Source organism: Mercenaria mercenaria, chromosome 3, assembly GCF_021730395.1.
Source record: "Mercenaria mercenaria strain notata chromosome 3, MADL_Memer_1, whole genome shotgun sequence".
Classification (NCBI taxonomy): Eukaryota; Metazoa; Mollusca; class Bivalvia; order Venerida; family Veneridae; genus Mercenaria; species Mercenaria mercenaria.
This window is the reverse complement of record NC_069363.1, coordinates 59,276,447-59,299,472: the sequence shown is the minus strand read 5'-3', so window position 1 is coordinate 59,299,472 and position 23,026 is coordinate 59,276,447. Positions and strand designations below refer to the sequence as shown.

The 23,026-nt window shown below is 32.5% G+C and overlaps 1 protein-coding gene across 3 annotated transcripts in view; it reads left to right on the top strand.

The window, feature by feature from the left end:
• Nucleotides 1-23,026, top strand: part of LOC123524618 (QRFP-like peptide receptor) — a 207,622-nt gene that overhangs the window by 172,641 nt on the left and 11,955 nt on the right. The window contains exon 1 of one of the 3 annotated variants that reach the window (XM_045302938.2): nt 14,584-15,128. The exons of the other annotated variants lie outside the window; for them this stretch is intronic. Coding sequence (XP_045158873.1) covers nt 14,831-15,128 — 298 coding nt within the window. The 5' untranslated portion in view covers nt 14,584-14,830. Of the gene's footprint in view, nt 1-14,583; nt 15,129-23,026 lie in introns of those variants that run through there. 3 annotated transcript variants of the gene reach the window in all.

The window sequence follows — 23,026 nt, the reverse complement described above, 5'->3', positions numbered from 1 at the left end:
GTCTTCAGTTGCAATAGGAAGCGTTCAATGAGGCAGTAATTTTGGCAACATTTTCAAACAAAATAGGAAGTAGTACTCGCTGCCATGAAATAACTTCCTAGTGTGTGTGTTTTAAAAGCTTTTATGGTCGAAAGATAACAAAGCTGGAAACTACACTATTGACATCCAAAAAGATGCTTGTCCATTGCAATTCTTTGAAATAAATGAAAGAAGTTAATTCCTTACTCCAGCTTCCCTTCATTAATATTATCAAAAAGGAAATAAGAATATATATTGTTACTGTATTTCTATTTCATTATGATACATATGTATATTTTTGATAGACACAAAAAGCAATACGCTTTTTTCTTTTGCTAAAATGTCGATGCAATAGCGGCCTTGTGATGCGTAGTTTGGCTCAGATAACATTTGCTTAGTTCAGTGCACTTACGCTGCAGATACAGTGGTCTACAACACACAAAACAGGTACAAATGCGAGGATGTAAAATGATCCCCTTTGGGTTACGTTTCATGGCATTTCAGCTTTCGGTTTTGATAGTTAAACAAGACACTTTCATCTGTAGTAATGTTGGTATAAAGACATAATAAGCCGACTATAAGATTTTACTAACACTGGAAAACTTAATGAATAATCTTGCTTCATTATTTAACAAACTATTAGATACTATGGACACAGTCTCAACGAAAAAAAAAATGTCTTTAGCTTCTGCACGAATCTTTGAGAGTCCTGAAATAACCATTTTCTAGCGGCGCTCGGAATACCTTTTCCATTATTTTATATATCGTATATATTCATTAAACATCAGATTCAAAGAAAATATGTCTGTAAATGTTTTTAGGTTGAAACAAGGCTAGGCTCAATTATGTTTTTTCTCATTAATTCATTTCTAGTGTTTGAGTACTTTGTGTTACACTACATCTTTAGCAGGCCATTTAAACAGTTTTGTTTGGAAAAATAGTCAAACTTTAGAATTTGTACCTAGCAGTCTACAGCTTCATTACTTTCTAAAATTAAACACAATGGTGTTTATATAATTATGTTGTTCTCTTCCATATACACACATGTAGATTTTTATTTGCATATCAAACTTGTTTTATGAAAAGGATGAAGAACAATTTTACTTATATCACATTACATATCTTATAAAATGTCAAATACCGTCCTTTGCAAACAAACAATCACACACGAGTTTCAAAGTTAATAAACCGAAACAGCCAACTGACCTAACTCCTGATTTTCAAGCAGTATCTCCCACGTACACCAAAAAATAATATTTCGACAAGTTGTTTTGCATGCATAAGTTGTTTAGAGGACAATGACAGTCAAAAGAATCTTCTTAGGAATTATATTTAGAGTTCATTGTTTTACAATTTGTTCCCACGGCAATATGAGTTCTTGAGACGTTATCCAATAGCTTTGCAACAGTGCAATAGTTAAATTTCAAAGCGGCTTCTGTGTATTATGGAATAAATCTTCTTCTTGTTATCTTATGAATAGTTACAAACACTGGTGTAAACTAGGTTAAAACACCGAGTCACCAATTTTAGACATATATTTTCCACACTATCGTGTGTCCATAATTTAGATTTCTTTACCTGCATATGCATATAAGAAAGATGAAAATTAAAGCAAAGCGAAAAGCGTTAACAACCGTAGATGTCGCCGTGACATAGATAACAGTAACTAAATTCCTGTAATTGGTTGACAGTGACATAATGGAGCAAACATATTGAAATGTATTTGCAAGTCATACAAACTTCTGACTGTCTGTTTTATTTAACACTCAAGAATATATATACAGTCCATTTGACACTTAATATTACTACATTTTTGCATTAACAGTACTGCGTCAAGACAATTGTCCAAGTGGGAAAACGTTACAATACGTATGTCATCTTAGCAGCTAAATTAGAAGTATATCGCTTCTCAAAGTGTTCCCGTGGCAAAATGTTTCGCAATGAAGTTGCTACAACACCCTTGAGGCAGCAGATTATGAAACTTCTTAATTACAGACAAATTCTCCCGATGTTAATCTCGTGAACACACTCTACGCCAAATTTAATGACATCGATGTGAAAAAAAAACTGTACCTTAGACACATTAAGTATAAAATGTTTTCGTCTTATCAGATTTGTCCTATAAAGATGAAAAACATTTCAAGAAATAAATAATATTGAGCGGTTAGTTAGTATAAAATATCTTTAAACAAAACCGCAATAATTGCAACAAACAAGTAAAATATATTCAAATCCTGTTAGCTGAAATACAGTTATATTGTTTAACAGAATTAGCTGTAAACTATAACCTGTTACACTTGGATATGGTACTTTTGTAGAACAATTGCGTGAAGGCAAAAAATGCTTAATATATTGCCTATTTAGATGGTGAATGTAATGTCATTTTTAATAAATGTAGGCTTAAAGTATATTACCACAGTTATAACCACTATAGAAATGTTTAGATTTAACATGAGTTTATTGATCGCTACATGCGTGTCAAGAGCGTTCCTTTAACATACAGATCAGCTCACGCGGAAAACCGATTCTACTCGATCCTCGGAGGATGGCCAAAGAAGTTTCTTCGAGTCAGCCATTTTCCGTCAAGGAATTTCGCTATCTGACTCCGAGGATTTATGCGAAGTCACTCGAAGGAAATCCTCGAAGTGACTCGAGATGAAATCCAATTAGCGGAATACACACCTGTATTGGTTTCTTTTGTTTCCGAGTCACTTGACGGAATTCCTTCATGTGACTCCGAGACGAATAATTAATTACCTATACAAATTTAAATTGGCCTTCGAGTAACTTCGAGGACAGATTTCAAATTACTCGAATCAGGGTGATTATATTTTACATAGTGATAAGCGAAATAACACAGAATTTGTAAATAAAAATAATACTGAAGTATTTTATCGTTCTTTAAATAAACCAATTTTTTTCTGTTTACTTATACTATTTTATCACTTTTTGAGCGGATACGGCAGTAGTATTTTTATCCTGTTTATAATTCCTTCCAAATAAATAAAAGAAGTACCATTTTCATAATGAAAATTAATCATTTCTCCTATAGTTTTCATTAATTAATAAAGGTCAATTTTCTTTCACGGTCATTATCTTAACGTTTATCTAGACTCTTATACAGTTTCTAATTTAGTGCATTTTACATCAATTTATTTCTAAATCTAATTTGCACTGTCAGAAACTATTTCAATATAATATTTAACAAATAACTATTTATTTTAACGGCACTTATTTGAAATTGTGTTTAGTTTTAAATAATTCTTAATACTTAACATTTTACTTTTCTAGCGGGCGTATTCTTAAAGTTTATCTAGTTATAAATTATTCATAATTTAGTGCATTTTCATGACTTTATTTCTAAAATAAATTCGCAAAGTCAAAAATTATTTCTATATCAAAAGCAGTTTCCTTTAACGGCGCTCATTTGGAACATTCTACATAAATTTACTTCTAAATCTAATTTGCATGTTTTTTGAATATCATACTAAACAATTTACTTTTAGCGGGTGTTATTTTAACGTTCTTTTTATTTACATGTATAAGTTATTATTAATTTAGTGCATAAATAATTACACGACTTTTTTCCTAAATTTAATTTGCAATGTCAGAAATTATTTAAATATCAAAATTTAACAAATGATTTGCCTTTAACGGCGGTGATTCGAAAGTTTGTTTAATTTCGTATGATTAATAATTTAGTTTTTTATACACAAATATACTTCTATAAAAATTCACAAGAGTTTCATACATTCAATTAAAAGAACAAGCTAATTATACAAAAACAATCCATCCAAGTAAGGAAATACTGCCTCGAAGTTTCGTCAAATCATCTCGCGGCACTCGAAATGACCGATTTATTGTTTATTACAGACTCGGAGTCGCGCGGAGTGGTCATAAAATACCTGAAATCATTATAGTATAATTTCGACTCGGAGTTCCGTCAAGTAATTTCTCGGAGTGACTCGACGAAATTCCGCTAAAGTAATAAAACTATAACAGTCGGTACTCCGAGTCAGAACTAGGCAGTACTCGGAGGAATTCCTCGCTATGCAAGATTTTTCCTTCGAGAAAAAACGGAAAGTGGGTTTTTCGCGAGAGCTGATCTGTACATGTACTAAAGAAAAGAGGTCAATCAATGTAGTTTACCGCACCCCCCCCCCACCCACAGCGCCTTGCTTACATCATTTCTAAAAGTATAAAAATATTTTATTTAGCAGTCGTCTGTACACTGATTTAACAAAAGCATTGTATGAGGGAAAATGAGAAAAAAAATATTGCAAGGGAAAAAAGTTGTAAAAGGTGTTTTACATGAACCTTTATTTATATGAGGTTTTGCATACTTTTGTTGTAAAGCACACAATTATTATAATTATAGCCCAATGTGGTTCTGGGACTATCTGTGTATGAAAAGAATTTGAACCACTGCCTTACCCTTGCATGATCGTAAGAGGCGACTAATATGGTCTTAACACTTGGTTTTGCTGTAACTCTGTGATTCCAGCAGGTATGCACATTTTGTTTCCATACCTCATGTTTTTATTTCGATGTAAATGAGATGTGAAACCAAAATTTGTAGTCCTGATTGGCACCATATAACCTATACTGTGTTCGTGCGCCGTAAAACCCTAATAAATAAATAAATGAATATTATAATTATATATATATATATATATCAGTAAACAATTCACTGGCATCACGTGGCGGAGGGATGATGGAGGAATGGTCTGCGTCCGTCCGTCCTTCCGTCCGTAACAAAATCGTGTCCGGTCAATATCTCCTAAACCCCTTGAAGGATTTTCATGAAACTTGGGTCAAATGATCACCTCATCAAGACGATGTGCAGAACCCATGAGTCAGCCTTGTCGGTTCAAGGTCAAGGTCACAACTCAAGGTCAAAGGTTTGAGCCTGCCATTTTGTGCCCGCTCTATATCTCATAAACCCCTTGAAGGAATTTTATAAAACTTGGGTCAAATGATCACCTCATCAAGACGATGTGCAGAACCCATAAGACAGCCATGCCGACTCAAGGTCAAGGTCACAACTTAGGGTCAAAGGTTTAGAGCCTTCCATTTTGTGTCCGCTCTATATCTTCTAAACTCCTTGAAGGATTTTCATGAAACTTGGGTCAAATGATCACTTCATCAAGACGATGTGCAGAACCCATGAGTCAGTCATGCTAGCTCAAGGTCAAGGTCACAACTTAGGGTCAAAGGTTTGAGCCTTCCATTTTGTGTCCGCTCTATATCTCCTAAACTCCTTGAAGGATTTTCATTAAACTTGGGTCAAACGATCACCTCATCAAGGCAATGTGCTGAAGTTATAAGTCAGCCATGTCGGCTCAAGGTCAAGGTCACAACTGAAGGTCAAAAGTTTGAGCTTCCATTTCGTGTCCGCTCTAAATCTCCTAAACCCCTTGAAGGAATTTTATAAAACTTGGGTAAAATGATTATCTCATCAAAACGATGTGCAGAAATTATGAGTCAACCATGCTAGCTCAAGGTCAAGGTCACAACTAAGGGTCGAAGGTTTGAGCCTTCCATTTTGTGTCCACTCTGTATCTCCTAAACCCCTTGAAGGATTTTCATCAAACTTTGGTCAAATGGTCACCTCATCAAGAACTCATGAGTCAGCCATGTCAACTCAAGGTCAAGGTCACAACTGAAGGTCAAAGGTTTCAGCTCTGTATCTCCTAAACCCCTCGAAGGATTTTCATGAAACTTGGGTCAAATAATCACCTCATCAAGACCTTGTGCAGAATGTATGAGTCAGCCATGTCAGTTCAAGGTAAAGGTCACAGCTAAAATCAAAGGTTTACCCTTTCACTATCCATAGCAGTGGCGGGGAATTTAGCTGTCTTTCAGACTGCCTTGTTGTATTTATCTATAATAGACTTAAATTAATGCTTTTATGTTATCTGTTGCATATTACATCCTAAACATGCCCTATGGTGGTATTTGCCGTTATTCTGGAACTCTGTGATTTGTCTCGATGTCATTTCTGATGACTATTATGCGATTTTCTCGCAGAACTCTAATACCAATGCAGAACACAGTATTAATAACAATTACATGTAGCATTATAAGTGGCTGTAAATCGCAGAAATAATACTTAAAAGAAAGAAAACAAGCAAGGTTTTTTTTTAACAATTTCATGCATATAAAACAAAAGAAGAGGCACAAGTTACCTAATTTATTAACCAACGTCTTGAAAAATATCAAATATTATCACATTTATCAAAAAGGCAGGTCTACGTCAATTTTAAGGATAAAATCATTGAAGGATTTTTTTTAATTGAATGCGGACGAATTTCCCAAAGGACACTAAACATGTTAGACTCTACTATATATTCCGTCAGGACTTCCTACTCAAATACGTCATGTTTTCATAATAAAGGGATGTGTTTAGAACGAATTAAACGGTACAGTTTTTTCTCGATATTGTTATTTTCAAACTGTTACAGTTATTTAATTTCGAACTTCAAGAAAATCAAACAATCAGAAGATTGAAAATTGAAAATCACTCACATGAGCCTTTGCATCCAGAAAATTACAAAGATATTCGACCAGTAAATGAATACACGAATCAGCAAACAAGACTATTTTAGTGACTTTGAAATAAAATCATTTTACAGGGGTTATATTTGGTTTATGTAGCGCCATGTTTTCAACAAAATATTATTAGCGGCGGGCAATTGACCTGTCCAGTGTCGCACATTCTCTACCAGTAGCAACCTTTTCTCCGCAAGTAACTTCGAACTTCTCCTCATGAATCGGAGTTGGAGGACGAAAAATACTTTAAACAAAATGTCTTTTATCGTCAAGAAGAACAAACTCTACGGCTGGGGATCGAACTCACGACCCATTGATCTAGGTAATATGGCACAGCATCTATATATCAGTAAGTAATAACAAATTACAGAAATCAAATAGACGCCAGCAGGAAACTACATTTTATGCAAAAGACGATGCAATGTTATTTTGACTGTTAAGAACTATCAGTTTCCATCTTTACAGTCATTGTATGCACATGACGTCTGCTGAGTCACTACATGACTAGATCACATACTCTGTATTCATTGTTTTCTGGCATATGCCCGGATACAAGCTGCATATTAGTATGATTGAATGTTAGTATAACGAAAATCAGATAATTGTAGTTCTGATATTTTGGCTTGACTTGTACTTCGCTGTTTTAAAGGAAATCACTGTTTTGTTAAGTTTGTGATTTTGCTTATAATTCAGAAATATTTAGAATTTGTATTTCGCTCATTTCTTAGAAACATCTGCAAATGTTACCTAATCAGTACTTCTTCACATGTCTGCTAGATTTTAATCTATTTTTATTGCAGTAATATGTACTGCTGTGAACCAGCTTTTTGAGCTTTCCGTTAAATTATCTTTAAAATTCTGACAACTATTTCTACTCATTTTGAAGGTTACACTTATACTTGATCTAGACAAACATTCAAAGAAACAGTATTTCAAGCTTTTCACCCCGTATCAACTTTTATTCTTCACACTGCTAGACATAAAAATGCTGTCGAAGAAAGAATGACATTAGGTATACTGCTTGTCTGGCCGATGATTATATTTAGTTCATTTAACGTTAACCAAATGTCAAGTACTTGCTCCTGCAGCCGATCAAAATAATTACCAAATAGAAAACAGACAAGTGCCTGCAATACCAAACTAGTTATCGCTGTCTGATAGCTGTCTGCTACGAGTAATTAGACACTTCAAGAAAAAAGATGTAAACGCTTTTTCGTTGTATTCAGTCTAAATCATAAAAATGGAAAAATATTAACATTAGAGAGACTGCAATTTCATGTTTTACAGTTTCGCTTACGTGTAAGATAAGTATCTAAGAGGTCAAAATTCAGAAAATTCCAAACTGTTCTTATACGTTCAGCTACACTTTTTCAAATGAAGCACTATTCAACATATAACAACATTCAATGAAAGGAGCATCTTGAGTGTTCCTTGTAGATATTTGGTTATCTCGGGCAAGCCAGGTTGAAGAATGATAATTTTATTTTATCTATTTATTTACGGACTGAAGCACGTTATTCTATCGGTGAGCATAGTCCATTTGTAATTCGTTTACTTTTGACAACGATGTTGTCATGTCAACTGGCTTTATACTATCACATCTTCTTAGCAAAGTATATTTTGGTTCTTGTTACTCTAACTATATTTAATGTGTTTAATGTAGCAAAATATAAACTCCCTCAAAAATATTTCATACCCGGATAAGTATATTCTGTAGGTTGTTATAACTGTCCATGATCGATCGTGTGGAAGGTATAAATTCTAGATATGTTCTTAAATTTAAGTGATGTCGACTTCACATAAATATATTAAAACATAGTAGTCACTTAATTTGAACAGTCAATGTAAATAAAGACAGCTTTGCAACCGGCTGTCTTTAATTATATTGGTTTACTCTGTCAAGTACAAAAAATGTATATATAATGTAAAAATGCTTTCAAACTAGTTTTCAATTATTTCACATTTATGTCAAATAACACTTTATGCAGGTGAAATCAAATTTTATAAGATAAAATTGCATCAATGAACGATTCAAGAACGTGATCTGGATGGAGGTAGCAAAGAGCGAATATAATAGTTTGTGGTACAATAAAAACCTGTCTCTCAAACGAAAATGTCCTTTGTGTGTTCATTAAAGGCTTTCGTGATGATTACGTGCTTCGTAATTATAAATGTCTTAAGATGTTGTGACATTATTATAAGTAGACAAAACCCATTCATTAGTGTTAAATCGTGACGGTTGACACGAAACTTTTCGATTGCAATACATGCAAACTAGAGAAGCAATTTGTCATTTCATTATTAAGATATAACTTATGTTGGGATCGACAAAGAACTTAAATAATTATGCTGAGTCTGCTCTACCCACGTAAACAATGGTAAATTAAATACGAATAAAGGTATTCTAGGTTTTGTAAAGGTGGACACAAGTCGTAACACGCTGGAATACAAAACAAGTGGTCGTGAGTTCGAGCCCCCGCTTCTGCAAGTAAAATACCATTCTCTCAGATAAGTCCCGTGTTTAGATTCTTTGCACATGGCATTCTTATAAAAACGGACTTTTCTGGAAATTTTGTACTATGCTACAATTAATAATAAAAATGATTCTTATGACCCATATTGATTACCCGATGCATGGCGATTATAAAATATTAGATTCTGACATCTGTACTAACCATCCAGATCATATATATAATATAACATAGGTATACATATATATATTACCCGACATACTTCATATAATTGTATCATTTTTCACTTTTGTGTCAAGAAAAAAACAAAATAATGAGCAATAACTCGAGCACAGGATAAAATAAAATTGTCTCTATATTCTTATTTATCATAATTTAAAACTAAAATTGATTAATTTGATTAAACAGATTATATCAATTTGCCTTAACATTGAATTATATTGTTCTTATTGTATTAATATATTTTCCATTTCATACAACAGGGTGTTTGGTCAGAGAAGTTGTTTCTTCGATTATTCTATTTGTCACGTACGCCATGTTCGTCTGGTTTATCCATAAACGCGTTGAAAGTCCTATTGCCTATTTCTAAGAGGTGTCCGTAACTATAACATAATATATTTTTTTGTCCTTACCTTTTCCATACTATTATTGCTGTTTTGGATCATACATTAAGCGAAAATGAAGATAAAAAGTACGCGAATATTTATAGCAGATGATCTTTCAGCATCATATAGATGACAATATAATACTTGTAATGTTCTGAAAAGAACAATATTTTCCATTGCTCCATTGTTATGTTCCATGTGTTTGCGAAAATATATGCGGTATCAAATATTATTCAAGTAGATCCTTTTTATAGTAATTTGTTTGGAAACAGGTACTTACTGAGTGAAGTAATGGGTTGAAATGAAAGAAATGTGTTTAGAGACATATCTGGTGAAGCTTCAGCAATATGGAATATTGAGACTATGTGACTGGTGCACGATGGAAGATAAATTATCGCTTGTTCAATATACTAGGTACCCATTCACCGAACTGCGCGTTTAAGTTGAGAAATGTACGATTGAAACGGGTTAGTATATTTTCCCGTTCATGACCATGGTTCTTATAGAATACCTTGGGGTGGGGTATAACATGCACAGAGGCATTTTCTTTCTGTTCTGGTGCCAGTGCGTTAAACCACTTTTTTTCAAAACTATTTATTTTCACTATAGACAAAACATAATCATGTCCATTTTTGTTCAGGCGATTTTGCACATGTCTTTGTGACTTCAAATATATTTATATTGTGATTATCGAAGCAAAATGTCATTTTCATGGAGAGGAATTCAATAAGCCTACTGGCTTCGAGTTCAATCCAATTTCATGTATGTATTTTATTATCTAAAATGTACATCATTATTTGGAAATAAAATATGTTTAAAACAAAATTTCATTTTTTTTCTAAATTGTATCTTTCTGCAGAGTGAGAAACATAAATATGTAATGCAATTATACCTGAATTGTACCGAAATATCACTTTAATTCTTTATGACAATTTAACTAGTATAAGTAACGTAGATCAAAACTAATTTTGTTAATAGATAAACTTTCTTAAATAAATAAATACATCTATAGAAAGGTATATGTTTATTTTTTTTACGATGTCTGAAGATCATCACAACGGTATCAACAGTTTCATTTTGTATAGGTTATGCTGTGAAATGTTTGATGCAACAATGAGTTTTGTATACACGTGTCAATAGTGACCCACATTGCGGACATCTACTTTTCCAGCTTATACTTATTACATTTCCATTATAAATGTAAAGCTCCAGGAAAAAAAACGTTACTATGTAGGCGAGATATGAGGCGCTTAATGTTCTGAAAGAGATTTAATTTGTTCACTGTATAGTCTTTTCGTGAAACCTAAAACACATATATCTTAAAATAATTACTTGAGTCCTCGTGATAAATAAAACGATTATAGAAATTTATTATTTTGAGATTTTGTTTCTTCCTCATTCATTAAATGAACACTTTATTGTCCGCCTGAACAAGAAGGCACTAACAGAATGAAAAATACAAATAGTCGTATGAATGTTGTTTTTGTTTCGACTGTGACTCAATGCAGACTTGGAGCGCCGGTATAAATTACAGACTCCGGTACATACCGGATTAACTAAATTTGAACGAAAATATCATAAATGTATATATTTTGTAACCATGGTGATACTAACCCTAACCTTTAGTCAGTATTTTATGCATATTGTACACTAAATGCATGCGGACATGCAAAAATATGCATATTTTTGCCGTGCGCTACGATTGACAATCACTTTCGGGCATGCGCAGAAGACCGCTCCAAGTCTGCAGTGAGTTACATCGTTTTTTTTTTCAAGCATAATTTCAAAAAAAAATCTGCAAATAAAGCTGCAATGAAGTTTTATAAAAGCTTTTAAATTCCGAAGGTAAAAACGTTAACATACATACAAAGATATAAGCTATTAAATAGATATTTTCATCATTGACAGTATTCTGAACTTACAGAAATTCTCAGTACCAGATGTTTGCATTACATCATAAAGCTGACAAAATATTCAATAGTGTCATCATATCTTTGATTAACAAGGACATGATTCGACTCAAAACATATGTAACTAACTTAATTTTACAAGAAAAACTTTCTGTTAATATCTGAGTTATGCTAATAGTTGATTGTACGTGCGCATTGAGAGTTCTTCGAAAGATTTCTCATGCCAGCAGAAAGTACGGTCCATAATTGCAAAATCAAAACTAATTTTGCAATCAACATTTCTGTTGCAACATATACTGTTAAAAATGTACGAATCCTACACTGTGAAGTCAAAGTATTCATGAGGGACTAATTTTCGACAAAATTAACTCCCGACGATTAAGCAAATTTTCTATCTATCTTAAAAATTTAAAATCCACGAAAACATGTACACATGAAATAGTGCGTTTTTTTACAAATCAACGGAATTTAATGCCAGCGAAATTAAATGATTTTACGGTACAAAATTAAATGCAATAACTTAAGTCCACAGGAAAACTTTCTTCTATAAATATATATGGAGAATGGTATATATTTTATTTTTCAAGGTGTCCGAAGCTCATTGCCATAACGGCATCAACAGTTTCATTTTGTAAAGGTTATGCTGTGAAATGTTTGATCAAACAATGAGCTTTTTATACACGTGTCAACAGTGACACACATTTTGGTCATCTACCTTTCCATCTTATTTGCTGATTGGTAGCAACGACCTTAAGAAAATATTATAATAATCTTTTAACGATAATTGTTGCTTGTAACTATGGTAATGGAAATAATCTGAAGATTAATGTTCAGTGATGCTATTGACATTACAAGTCCTTAATATATCCTTGCCAATCTTGTTTTCTATATGTCGTTTTTGCAGACTCCCGTAAATGAGAGAGCAGCTTTGAACGTGTTTACTTATTTTCACTTAAGATATGACAGTCCTATAGCAATATATTGAGAAACATTTCTCCAGGTAATCTTCAAACAATACAAGACTTGAAGGAGAGGGCAACGAACTACTCTGAAAAATTTTAATTTGCCAAATAACGAAAATTATTAATAAATGATAAAATTTATCTGTCAACACCGTTTTGGGTTTATTTTACCTTTTATCGTTTCGTTTTAACGTTATACTTTTCATTAAGGTTTATCTTATCTGGTTTTTTACGGCATTTTGTGGCTGCGTTGAACTATAAAATAGAGCACCTCTTGTTGTCCCCGTTTTCCGTTTTGGAAGTAAAGAGGTCTAAGCGTATGTTTGTTTTCACAGTGCATAATTATATATACAATTTGAGTTGCACATGATAAAATGAGTTTTCAATATCACTCATTGACAAAAAAAAGTGTAATATGAAAGACGTTTTATGAATTTAGAGAAAAACTTGACCTGGTTGGTGTATGTATGTTAGAATGAAAGCATAAAGTTTTAGAATATTTTAAATTTTGATTTGTTGCGCTTTGTAATCTTTTATTTTTGATGAATTGTTGTATGAACTATGTTTGTGGACCCGTTAGCGGTTTGTTCAATAGGAAGTGGCTGATCTACGGTTTGCGGGGTCCCGAGTTCGATTCCCGATTGGGTCGTATGTCTTGGTACAGAATCCAGGAACATTGCGCAGGTTAACTGCCTGCCATTATAAAACTGAACTATTGTTGAAAGAAAGGAATAACATCCGAACCAAGCAAACAATTACATCTAGGATTTTACTCATACTTTATATTTTGTAGCTATATTAGTGAAATGTTCATGAAAATGGATACATAAATTTCCCAATGCCATTATGTAATTTTGTTAAAAAGAAATTACATAAAATGTCTCCATCATAAAAGTACAGATTCAGACATACACTGAGCCACATGGGTATGAATTGTTATACTAATAGTGTTCTGTAAGACATTTAATGTACTTCATAAATTCCTTCTGAAAACCTTCCCAAGCACAATCAGGTTAGCATGTACTTCAAAGAAATGGTTGTAACTATACACAAGCTGATCACTATATCACAACTATAATATTACTTTAGATAAGGTGATCTTAATAAATCATGTGACCTGACAATAGAAAATAATGGTAATATTTAGAAAGAAATCTTCTTTGTAACGGTTAGTTATTTAATCAAAAGTTATTAAACATAGATAAGTGCGTCAAATAAATAATCTCGGTAGAACAATTACAGACAATAGACAGACAAGAGCGACGGTCTAAAATATCGGGTTCAATAACAAAAATGAATCAGAATAAATATCGCTTGATGTTTTCAATCCATATATGTTTTATAACAGTTGAACGAAGAGGACTTTAGGGGATGTTATCCCAACATTTTTTTAATTTCTGTTTTCTTTTGTGGCAATTCTTAATCAACCAGACGTGTAAAATGTGTCAAAAAATCAGCAATTTTCACAAGGTGACGAAACTGTAAAAATGTGTAAATACTTTTTATATATATTTTTGTGAAACTTGTTTAACTACACACACTAAAGTATAAATTATGCTTTCTAACAATATAGCCTGATGAAGACTATTGAATAGTCGAAACGTCGGTATTATATTAAATGTATTGAAACCTGATCCGTCTTGTCTGTGTTCCACGTACCTTATTTTTTTTATATAAAAAAAACTTGAAAGTAAAGGAGTCCGGTAAGCCGTTGAATAGCAGGGTCTCTTGCAAAAATAAATATTTTAAAAGAAACTTTTTAAACATGCTTCTGCAAGTTTTGAATAAGCTTTTTAATCTTTTTGTACATTAAAATCATTAATTACTTCATTTAGGTTTAATGGAACACTAAAAATGTGTTTAACGCCAATATACCGAGTGCTAATTCTACAAAACGAAACCGGTACCAGATATCATTAGGACCAGGAAAAAATATCAAGACTTTTTATATCTCACCCCAGTTTATATTGCTTCGTCATTTGTGAAAAAAAACAAAGTCAATAGATACTGAAAACCAATTATTTGATTTGCCTCTCTGTATCTTATGTGAAATTTGCTCGGAATATACTACTAGTAGGTACACTGATTTATTCCTTTTCCGATACTGGAATATGGCAGAGCAAATAATTGTGAAGACAGATCACTATCTGACCACACTCACTATCGGAAATCTTTACATAGGAGGCCATCATTTATCACTGATACACCTGCTTGGACATTGTTAATTTAGAATCCCTTGGCACGGATGTTTCAAGGAGGCTGAACTGACTTTAGGATTTTGCTTTTTAAAGAAACAAAATTGAAAATTCAATATGGAGTTTCAGGATATTATTTCCGCTGCGGAAACTGGTTTCAGCAATTTTTCCAATTCATCAACATTAAATTTTACATTAAATCAAACATTAGTCCGAGACTTACTAGAAGACCACCTTTTGGCACACGTAAATCTAAAAGAATCTGTAGCTTACGGCCTGGTGATATTGTATATACCCGCATTCATAGCTGGACTACTTGGAAATGGATTTCTTACCATGATTATATTGAGTAAAAAAAGACTTCGGAATTTGACAAATTTGTTTCTCTGTAACCTGGCGGTAGCAGATCTATCTGGTAAGATCTCTGTTGATAATTGTTTTATATCTCATTCAGAACTTATTTGAAAGTCTTAACGTTATATGAATATTATGAATTGTGTGAACAGAACTATTTTTCCTTAATTGAATGATTATTGTTCGGTAAACATGCGTTTTGTTTAAATACGTGTAACGTAATTTCAATTATATTATTTAATTCCTCAAGTAAAAGTAAAATAAAAGTAATTATACATAAAAAGAATAATTGGCAGAAAATGTAGAATACACAGGACTTCGTGATTTAATATCGACATTGATCATGCTGATGGAAACGTTGTAAGAACTATCAATACCGTGTTTATCGAAATATATAATATGTTGTTTTTTTTCGGATGAGTACGAATCCAAATATGTCAGTATTGTTCAGGGCACTGTTAAATAATATTTCTATTTCAAGCTATTAATTCTCAGAAGAAAAAAAAACTGCAGAACAGACAGGCACGGTTTCATCTTTGACGCGTATACAGAAGCATCGCATGCAGCGTCTTCTAAATTAAATGTTGAATTTTATTGCTCAAAAGCTTTTATATTTATTGTAACTTGGAAATTCAAACCAAATTTGTTGAAATGATATCGCTTTGAAAATAAATGGGAAAATTCTTTTAGTCGAGTAAAGGGATATTAGATCTATACCAACTCTATTCAGTCTTAAAAGATAATGAGTTCTTCATTTAGAATATTTTACATCCACTACAGAACCACTTGGGCCGTCGAATATGGAATATATTGTACTCAATATGGATTTTTATTGTCCATTACATGGTACAAATGCGAATTACGGACTAGGAGAGGAAAATACGTATAGAATAAACAAAATAATTTAACATCATTTATTAAAGAAAAAGAATTCAATGTGACAAACTACTTGTAGATAGTTAAAGAGACGCACGCGTTTTATTTTTCGCACCATAACACTAAATCTTTAAATTACGTAAGAAATATGTTTTAAAAATGAAGAATCAATTCCTTTTGCTAAACTGCAACTTGAAGAAGTAAATACATAGTGCCGATTTAGATATAGTAAAAATAGGAAATTCAATGCTAAAGATTACATATAAAAATGTATTGTTATTATTGAAAAATGTTATTAAAAGTGTTAAATATCTTAGGCATAAATCAAGGTTCCGCATTTACCACGACATTTTTAACTCGACAGAAATAAAATAAATCAAAGAAAACACGTGTAGAAATACATTTCTTGAAACAAATACGATGTCAATGGAAACAAAAGACAATTAAGTCGTTAAATTAATACCTAGCAGTCAACACGACACATAAAATTACAGAACAAGTTAACACAACCAGTCGCGAGTTTTCGAAAGAAAGAAAAACTGTTTTAACATAATTGCTTGTTAAAGTGGCTAGAGTGTTTCCTATTTAGTCATAATGTGCATGTAACCAGTTATGTTTAATTTTATATAAATTAAAGCAAATATCACACGTGTATTTATGTCGATACCAATAATCTTTTATCAAATTGAAATGCATATACTCCAAACCTAAATTTATCCACTTGAAAACTAATGTTTCCTATAAACTTAAAAAAAACTTATAAAAGAATTCTATATAGTCTAGGAAATAACTGGTTATTACGAATTGTAAGCACTGTTGATAATATCATTGGGAGAAAATGATTAGTTTCTAGTGCATTACATATAGAAATCTGAAGGCTTATAGTATGATATTCATCAGCTTGTGAGTGTGTGTGTTCGGCTTTAACGTCTTTTTCAACAATTTTTCAGCCATATAAACGACGGTGTCTACTTGTAGCAGTGAGCACAATGCCCAACTTTATAGTGCTGCCTCACTGGAATATCCCGCCATAGACACGTGGCATGATACCCCATCCAGTCACATTATACTGAAACCGGGCTGACCAGTCCTAGCACTATCCTCTAAATGCTGAGCGCCAAGCGATGAAGCTACTAGTACCATTTTTTAAGTCTTTGGTATGACGCGGCCGGGGATCGAACCCACGACCTCCCGCAATCAAAGCGGACGCTCTACAGCTTGAGCACACGAATTTGCACCTTTTTCCTGTGAACCCACTACTGTTTTGAAAACTTTAGAAGTAAAAAACAGAATACTAAGTGTGATTCACAAGGATATTTTGCACTAATTAAAAGTATCATATGTGTTTTCTCATCTTTTTATTTCATCAGTTAATTAAACTGCTGGACAGAAGTGGTTACATTCAAAGACAAATGAGAATTGTAAAAAGACTGTCATACAATCGAATGTACATGTGAACCTTATTGTTTTACTGTGTCAGGGAATGACATCGATTAACATTCGTCTTCAAGCCTTATCATAGTAATGAAGGAAAGTTTCGTGTCAACAGTTCCGCTGGATTGAAAACATCAATCAACAGCATCTCCTTATCGCAGTGAAAGAGATTATTTTGTGCTCTTAAGAACTACATTTGTATTTTGTATTCCCTGTATTTTTGTGGTATTATACAGGACTTAAAACTTTCAATACGGGGAAATATAACAGTTATATAATTGACGGGGCGGGTGGGTGAGTGGATGGATGGATAAAACTTCATATGTTGAAGTGTTTGATTGAGAGAACGGTTAGTGTGAAGCTCTATAATACTGTCTGAAATATCATACTACAGATAAACTGACAGTAAATTTGTCACGATTCCACTTATTCAAAGTATCTTTATACATATCTACGCTTGCAAAGTCTTTGACAGAAAATAAAATGTAATAGTATTGAATAATAAACTTCGCGATTTTATACCCATGCGGCTGTCCGATTGTAGCTAAATTTGGGTGTTAAGTATATATTTAACACGAAAACTCTTGTCTCCTTTTGCTAAGGTCATTAATCGTCTATCCTCATATTCAATAACAAACATTGTTTGATATAAAAGCAGTTATGTCATTTAACAAAATTAACAAGTTGGACATATACCCCGGAAATCAATTGGAATAAAATCCTGACATGTTAAAATCTGGTTTAATCAATCAGTGGACATTTACACATTGTTATGTCCATTGTTGTTCAAAGAGGTTATTCAGTCAACGAGTGTCTTGTTAAATGATCTGTCTGTTTCCATAATAAGATATATAAAAGCCTATAATTTATTGTAAGTCTGGAGAAATGAATGTACCTAAGGCTATGTTAGCATTGCAATTTGGAGAGATTTTGAGGATAATTTTCTTGTCTTTTAGCTGCAAAAGATGGTAGCTACAAAATTTGCTTTCGCAGAAAATATTCCCCAACAATCCAGAAGCATTTTTTATCATTCGTGTCATACAAAATCGCTATCTTGTATTTACAAAATTCGAATGTTTTTACATGTTGAAGACGAGTACATTTTCAAGACCTGGCATTTCATCAAACTTGCCTACTTTTTTAAAATAAAATTTAGCACATGTTTTAACAATAACTAGAGAAGATATTAGAGAGTCATGCAATATATTATAAACACAATCATTCTCAGTTGCCTTACACACTTGACAATCTACAGTTCAATGCGTATTCATTACTGTTCTAACACGACCAGCAAATAACCTACATAGTTACATGTAGAGTAAAATCTATCTCGGGTTATTCTGCAATAAACCACTTGCATGCAATGACGTCATCCGATCCAGGTGCGTAGCACGGTCGTAAAAAGTAGTTACCATTTTTTCTAACACTGTTGATACTAATATGTGTTAGAATCGAAATAAGAAGTTCCCAAGTGTGATTTATAGTAGAATAACCCGAGTTTTTCGTTCTTATGCGAAACAATATATCACTCAGGCCTACGACTTTCGTGATATATTCTTACGCATAAGAACTCAAAACTCGGGTTATTCTACGATCAACTACCAAGGGGGGTATTCGATCTACTCCTTACCACCGAAACAAAATGGAGGCCAAAACTGAAAATGTGAGTTTTTCTTACTTTTTATCTTTTTCAAAGATTTCTAGACCATGACACATGGCTATCAACCTGCTCCACTGTTTTTTCTATCTATCGGTACCTTTAACTTTGGAAACAGTGCTGAAATTTGTCTGGAATGCTGGTCATGGGATTTGAATCGATAGAAAATCCTCCTGAAAACACGGGATAAGGAATAGTGCGATTAGCAAAAATGGTCTTTTTCCCTAATTATTCAAATAGTTGTGAGCTATTTTTCTGATAAGAAGTAAAATTTCAATATATATTTCCATCATGGTTAGTCTGGAGCCGATTAAAAGTCGTAATTTTAAATTACACAGTTTTTTGTCTGATGGTAAGGAACAGTGTACGGAAATTAGAGGATAAGGTGCAGTTCACTTCTTCAAGCGACTTTTTTCTTCACTCTTTTCAGAGACAATCAAGTAAAATTCTGTTACAATAATATTTTGGTGATCATTTATAACTATCTCTTGTTTAATGTAGGAAGATTTAAAAGGTATACGCCTGCCTATCAGACACGTGATGTACTGAAAGCCAAAAGTTTAGCAAGAACTTAATATAGTATCCCTCGCCAACATTTAAGTAGCTATAAATTTCTATTCGGTATAACGCCCAAAGTCGTTAATAACAAGCAATTGCCTTACAAAAATGTTGAAATATTTTTGTCTTAAAAAGTTAAACCTACTTAAAATACAATGTGTTCTACTTATAAAGATAGTGAAAAATCAGCAACACCACTTAACTTGTTTTGGCGTTATGCATTGTTGAAATATACCGCTCTTCTTTGTAATTTTGCGTTAGTATACATACGTTATGCGACATTAAGGCGCACTAATTCACGATTTTATGGATACATACAGACAAGAAATTATTCGTGGTTGAAGCTTTAACTATGCATACGACTTTTCATAATTATGGTTAAATCTTACATTATAAGTTAACGTTGGCTTAGAGTTATTACGGGATATTACCTCGCAAGTTTCGCTAGTAGATTATTGAACGAACATTTAACCGTTACAATACATATTTAACATTGACAAAAGGCAAATCGCAAACATAATTAGCTCATAAAATCATATATATATACTCTTATGATGCCATTAACATATACATTTGGAAGAGCAATCTGAATATTTTATGTGTCCTGCTTGTATCTTAAGCTGCACTGCCAAAGTAACGTATCATTACACTGAATTACATGGGTATGAGAAAAAATACATTCAAGTAAGGCTTAATATGCGGCAATATGATTGTTATTTACCAACATTATGCATCTTAAACCACGAATTTAAGTTCATTTAATTATCAAGCTTTTCTTGGAAACATTTATGTCAATCAACTATAACATGTATTAAACTTGTCAAAACATAAAATATGCAACTTTACTATAATACTTTTAAACAACAAATATTGTGGTTATTCCTTTGTAGTAAAACCGTTGACATATAATCAGCATAATCTTATGCACAATATGACTGTACAATCTTGATAACCATCTGATCAGAAATATGCTGATGGTAACGTATGTATCGCAAATTAAGAATAACGAATCAATTCATTTTCGGGCACCAAAATCCGTGTTCAAGATTGCCATCAAATTGAAGCCGACCATTGTAAATCAAAAGCACAAATACTTAATTATTCAAATTAATTATTTCTTACGATTGTCAAATTAATTATTCATAATTTCAAAGGCGGCGTTGATAATCTCGTTCTCTTGTATATTTGTAAGGTGGCAGCCCTTATAACAAGTGCTTTTGTCATTAAATCCATGAATCACACAACATTAAGTTGTATATAAGAAGAAAAAGTGCTTATTCAAATATTAAAATTTAAATGTAACCACAAGTCACCGTGTCGGAACTTTTCCAAAAAAATGAAGAAAAGATCATTTTATTTGAGTACAACAACATTCATGAACCAAGCATCAACAGAAACCGACAATTCTACATATTAAATTTCATTCAGAATTAACAGTTCTATTAAGTCTGTTTTTACAGTAAAGACTTTTTCAAATATATTTACAGTCTCGTAAAAAATATTTCAAGATATATCACGGTTGGAACAAAATTTTATGCCCTTTTACTGTAAGATTTTTACCTTAACAGTAACCCCAAGTCAACAGTGAGTTATTATTACTGATATACACACACATTACACCAATAACCTATGTATTGATACATGCGTTACCGATCACTGTGCTATGGGTACCAATGGTATGCTGTTTCCATTCATTTTGTATTCAAAAAAAATGTCAAGCATCTATCTTTATGATAATGATGAAAATGCTATGACATACGACCAATTCTGTAAACAAAACTTTTTTAACAAGAAATTAATATTAAAGCATATATTATCAGATTTTAAAAATAGAATTTGCATGACGTTTTGAACAAAAATAGTAATAAAAACAAAACTTTTCAGGAAATTAAAACGCTCGAGCGTTTTATCTTGGAACCTTGACTTCAAAAAATAAAAGAAGCCTCATGTTGTATAAAATGGTCAGTCAGTAAGATATCAAGTACGAAAGGATACATACGTTACCATACGTAACGTATGTATCAATAGTTTGTACTGTGTTTATGGCGTACTCAATATGTATAACAACATAAATTTAATTGAAACAAAAAATATAATTGTCATATAATCACAAATAGGTTTTACTTTAAGGAATATCAAATTAGCTTCCTATATAAACCGAACATTACCAGCGGAGCCCGTTGAACATTTTCAGAAAAAGACAACACGTCTTCAAGGACAAATGTGCGACTTTACATGTGTGAAATCTGCATCTTATGACGTAGACGATACAAACTGATGACACTGTCAATTAAAACTGAGTGACACTTTCTTGTTTATGTTATTTTAAATAAGACTGGTAACGCTAGTATCGATCACGTATCATTTTGCCATTTCTTATGCCATTTAAATTAAGAAGGACCTCTGCTTCATAATAGATTTATTGAAAATGCGTGCACAGTTTTGGCGTGAAAAAAAAAACACTACTCTTAGCTCAACATGAATTGCTGTGATTTTCAATGTCTTAGAATAAAGGTAACGTTTGTATCATAGAAAGTGGAATCTTTACATATGGAAGATTTAAGTGAAAAATATATCACTACTAAGTGTATCTTGTATCAAATGTTATAACATGTTAGAAATAACCTTTAAAGACATAAAAACGCTATTCTTTGTATGTCAAGCTCATATATTCATAGTAGGAATTAGATCCATAACGTAAGTATCCCTTCATCGGCGTCATATCTGTTTTATTGTTTAGGAATTGTAATAACACAAACATACATATTATGATGCAGTTATTAGTAATTAGGGAATATGTATTCTTTGCATTTAATAAAAAATCCATCATTAACTATAAAAGCGATCGAGCGTTGTGAATTTTTGTATAAAACTTGCACATGGCATCAGTAACGTATGTATTATTTTAAATTGTCTCTAGTACATTTTTTGGATTATGGATCAGATAAATCCATTTGACATTAGGTAACAAGTATAAACATGTATTCATTGAAATTACAGAATGTTTAATTTGCTTCTGGAGCCTATTTTTAAACGACCACAATAATGAACACTCGATTGTTTGTCATGACTTTTAACGAGGGAAGGGTTTACACTATGGTTCATCTGCAGTATTAATGTAGTTTAACAGCAAGGGTCACGATTCAGACTTCTTTAATTATTACATGGTAGAGAAATGTCAACTGGTTATCTCAGAAACAATGAGAGAAAACTGTAAAATCCGTTTGAAAAAAAATTGCACTGCACCTTATCCTCTAATTTTCGCACACTGTTCCTTACCATCAGACAAAAATTTTGTTTTTGTGAAAGTACGAACTGTGATCTGCTCAAAACCAACAGTATTAGATAAGTATGTGGTAATATTCCTTCAAATCGGAAAAACAGCTTACAACCTGCGGTATATTAGGTAAAAAAGACCATTTTTGCAAGTCGCA